The sequence below is a fragment of the Zingiber officinale genome, chromosome 5A (genome assembly GCF_018446385.1).
Source record: "Zingiber officinale cultivar Zhangliang chromosome 5A, Zo_v1.1, whole genome shotgun sequence".
NCBI classification, from domain to species: domain Eukaryota; kingdom Viridiplantae; phylum Streptophyta; class Magnoliopsida; order Zingiberales; family Zingiberaceae; genus Zingiber; species Zingiber officinale.
The window spans coordinates 67,877,231-67,881,807 of record NC_055994.1 but is presented as its reverse complement, the minus strand read 5'-3'; the positions used below and the strand labels follow the sequence as shown (position 1 = coordinate 67,881,807).

The 4,577-nt window shown below is 41.4% G+C and overlaps 1 protein-coding gene across 1 annotated transcript; it reads left to right on the top strand.

Annotated features, from left to right (window-relative positions):
• The first annotated feature begins 486 nt into the window (after window positions 1-486).
• On the top strand, window positions 487-930 carry LOC121979612 (protein NEGATIVE REGULATOR OF RESISTANCE-like). The gene has a single exon (XM_042531606.1). It carries the CDS (start codon window positions 487-489, stop codon window positions 928-930), a length of 444 nt encoding a protein of 147 aa, XP_042387540.1.
• The last annotated feature ends 3,647 nt before the right edge of the window (window positions 931-4,577 follow it).

Here is a 4,577-nt window from a genome sequence, read left to right as displayed (position 1 = left end):
GATGAAACCAAATCACTGCAGGTTGCTGCAAAGTATTGATGAAGAGATCACCAATCACTGCAGATGGTTTCCTAATTAGCTACCATCTAATTAGCTATGCTTTACTCTACATTTTATATCAGATGGTTAGGCCTCTATCTAATTTGTAATTCTTGAGACTTTGCTTCTTCTCTATATGCTAGGGAAAAAACTCTAAATCTCCTATTCAATCACTGCATGAGTCAAATTCAGTAAAGAATTTACAAAATATAGACTTTATCAATCAGTTGCTGTGTGAAGCATGCATGAAAATGGCATGATCTCACCTTCCATTTCTCTCTTTTTTTTAAGATAATAATAGTAATTTAAGTAGCAGGTTTTGATCAAATTGGTTGGTTTGTCAGCTTCATACAATTTCCAATGCATGGATTGTCGTTTAATACTACTTTGCATTGCTAATGCTAAATGCTAACCTCGTTGACTCATTTTCACAAACAGGAAGGGCGCATGGATGCATCCTCCTCCCAGCGGAAGCGACGTGGCGGCTACGACGACCGTCTCCCCTCAAAGCCTCGACCCGCTTGTTCGTCGCTGCCGCGTGGAGAAAAGGGTCCCGCGGCGTCGGAGGAGGACATGGAGGAGTTCTTCGCCATCCTGCGCCGAATGCGCGACGCATCGCAGTTTGTGTCCGTTGGGCAAGGCACCGCGGTGTCGGCCAGGTGGGGCCCGTCGTTCAAGTGGGAGGACTTCTTCGGGGGCGGCACCGAGAAGGTCACCTGCGAGGGGGGCAATGGAGCTGGAGCGGTGACGCCGGCGGTAGATGAAGAGGCGAAGTGGCCACAGGGCATCGACCTCAACGTCGATCCGGGGCCCGAGGCGGAGGGTGTGGCGGTGCCGAGCCCCCTCGGTGAGTATACCGCCCTCTCAGTGCTTCCTCCGGTTGTTTACTAAAATCAAATGTCGTTGCTGCTCTCTAATTGGTGATCTCCTCCAGGTACCCGCGCATGCTGACCACGACCTTCCGCATGGGGCTGGCCAACGGCTGGGTGTCCTCAGCGTGCACGGCATCGTCGTCCGCGGGGTGGCCGACCGCGGGGTCACCGAAGGCAGCAGGGGCGATCGCATGAGCGACGGAGAGTGCAGCTGAGATGGAGGAGCGGAGATCGGCGGGCGAGAGTGAGCTGCCATCACCGCTACCAATTCCGGAGGCGGCGTCGGGGGGATGGAATGCAACTCCGTCACCTCGTCCTCCATGGGTTAGGCTGCCTATGATACTACCCTCTGCATCCTTAGTCAAACAAAAGGAAAGCTGTGTTGTGCATCGATCTAGGAAGGGGAAGAGGGAGATGAGGTTGTGAGAGATGGTCGGACGGGTAGCGGCGAGGAGGAAAGTGGTGGTGGTGTTGCGAGACGGCGCGATATAGGTTTAGGTTTGGAGGGAAGAGTGAAGTGTTATAAATTTTGGCTAAGTATTGGTGGGAAAATTAAATTATTTTATTTTATCATAGACACCGGGTTTTAAAAATCACTGTTAAAATCGGTGTCTATTAATAAAAAAAAAAAGACGTGCATAGACATTAGTTTAAAAATCGATGTCTATGAGCGAAAATCTGCACTTATAGACACTGGTTTTTGGAAAAACCGGTGTAAAATACTCAAAGACATCGGTTTTTGCTTAAAACTGCTGTTGTTCCACCGATGTCTATGAAGGTTTTTCTTATAGTGTGTGATGGAAATGTGGTGGTATTTCTTGTACTATACGTAGATGACATTTTGTTAGTTGGAAACAATATCAAAGTGTTGTCGGATGTAAGGGTATGGTTATCCAAGCAATTCGATATGAAGGACTTGGGAGAATGTGCACATATTCTCAGGATCAAAGTAATAAGGGATCGCAAGAAAAGAATGTTGTGCTTATCCCAAGCTTCATATATCGATACAATCCTAGCTCATTTTAGCATGCAAGACTCCAAGAAAGGTTTTCTACCCTTCAAGCATGGAGTATCTTTATCTAAAGAGATGTCTCCGAAGACATCAAAAGAGATAGAAGAGATGAAGGTAGTTCCTTATGCTTCAACTGTAGGAAGCCTAATGTATGCTATGTTATGCACGAGACCGAATATCTATTTTATCGTGGGCATGGTTAGCAGATATCAAAGTAATCCAGGGCATGGACATTGGACTACCGTAAAGCATATATTAAAGTACCTGAGAAGGACTAGAGATTATATGCTAGTATACAAAGCAGATGATCTGCTCCCTGTAGGTTACATGGATTCTGACTTCCAATCAGATAGGGGCAATAGTAAGTCTACATCAAGCTATGTGTTTACTTTAGGAGGTGGAGTCATTGCATGGAGGAGTGTTAAGCAAAAATACGTTTCAGATTCAACCATGGAAGCTGAGTATGTGGCAACCTCCGAGGCAGCTAAAGAAGTTGTATGGCTCAGGAACTTCTTGATGGACTTAGATGTGATTCCTGGTTTGTCCAAAATCATCACAATTTATTATGATAATAGTGGCGCAGTAGCAAACTCGAAGGAACCACGAGCCCATAAAGCGAGTAAACACATAGAGCGCAAGTACCACCTGATACGAGACATCGTAAAGCGAGGAGAAGTTGTTGTCGCTAAGATTGCATTAGCAGATAAGCTGGCAGATCCTTTCACTAAGGCCCTTCCGGTGAAAGCTTTTGATGGGCATGTTGAAGGAATGAGAATCAGATGTATGGCAGTGGTTATGACAACATAGTCTTTTAGTATAAGTGGGAGATTGTTAGAGTATATACTAAAAGTCTAGCTTTTTATAAACATGTATTTTGAAATAAAGAATCACATTGGTCAAATGTCTACATTTATATGCTAAGTGTAGTTGTTCAATTAATTTATATTATAGATAACATAGTGAGTGGTGTCACACACAGAAGATCATATTATCAGTTCTTTATAAATTATAAACAGTTGCTCATGACTAAGATGGATAGGAACAAACCATTGGAGTAGTCATAGTGTAATTTGGTATTAGTTTATCTTGACTATAAAATTACACTAGTACACTCTGAGTGTATTGAGCAAGACCATTTGAGGTAGTTTCTTTTTATGCTGACTATATAAAAGAATAATACCTCTGTTATTATGGAAGTGTGTGCTCTTAATCATGATATAATAACAAGCACATATACTTAATACTTATTTCTTTTAATTTATCAAAGGGTGGGATTTAACTCGTTAAATCAATAGGCCCGATAAGTTGGGAAAAGATATTATTTATATGGTGTGTTGTTGATTATAAAATGAAATTGTGTCCTAGTAATCTAGGTTGATGATGTCCCCTTGAGGAGCTCATAATGATTGTCATGTAAACTCTGCAGGTGGATTTAGTCTGACATGACGATAAGGTTGAGTGATACTCTTGGAGCTAGATATTAATTAAATGAGTTGTCAGTAACTCATTTAATTAGTGGGCATTCAATATCATAAATACAGGGAGACTAACACACTCATGATAAGAAGGAGCCCATATAGTAATATTGGATTGGTGCGGTAGTGCAATAATAACTCTTTAGTGGAATGAGATATTATTGATGAACTCGACTTGAGTGTTCGATGCGAACACGAGAAGCTCAAGTTCATCGGGAGACCAAAACCAATTCCTTCTCTCGGTCCTTGTCATAGCCTCTTATTTATAAAGTCTTATACCCACCTAAACTCGCCTTCTTACCCATCTATAGGTGGTCGCCCAAGCCAACCTTGGAGCCCAAGCAAGGGCCGACCAAGATAAGCCTTGAATGGATCAAGTGGTGGCTGACCCTAGCTTGGAGCCCAAGTAGGTGGCCGACCACAATAAAAATAAAAATGATTTTATTTTAAAATCTTTCCTAATGTGGAAGACATGATTTTAAAAGAGAGTTTTAAAATTAAATCATTCCTTTTATAGTTTCTACAAAAGAATTAAGAGAAAGGTTTGATATCTTTCCTTATTTGTAGTTTAAAGAAAGATTTTAATTTTGGAGAAAACTTTCCTTAATGTAATCATCCACATGTTTTAATAGATAGATTTTAATTTATAAAAGTTTCCTTTTATAACCAACCATGAAGGAAATTTTTAAAAGAGAGTTTTATTAAAAATTTCTGGAAACAAATTAGGAAGTTTTAATTTTTTGTTTAAAACTTTCCTTGTTTGGAGACTTGTAGGGGTCGACCATTAAAAGAATAAAAGGAAATTTTAATTAAATTTTCCTTCTGTTCATTAACAAGGGAAAATAAGGAAGTTTTAATTATGTTTAAAACTTTCCTTATTTGCCAAGACCAAGGAATATAAAAGAGAGGGTAGAGGTGCCTCACCTGATAACAACACATCTATTATTCCTCTCTTCTCTTCCTTGGTGGTGGCCGACCCTCATCCTTCTTCTTCCCCTATTCTTCTTCCTTGGTGGTTGGCGATTCTTCATCTCTAGGAGTTGTTGGTGGTTGGATCTTGCTAGAGGAAGAAGGAGAGATAGGAGGCTTTATTTCTTAGCATCCCTTGGAGCTTGGTTGGTGGCCGAATTTCTTCATCTCAAGGAGGTTGTTGGTGGCCGAAACTTGCAAGGAGAAGAA

Bases quoted from the DNA above. Each gene is read 5' to 3' on its own strand.
- LOC121979612 (XM_042531606.1), top strand. From the start codon at position 487: ATGGATGCATCCTCCTCCCAGCGGAAGCGACGTGGCGGCTACGACGAC.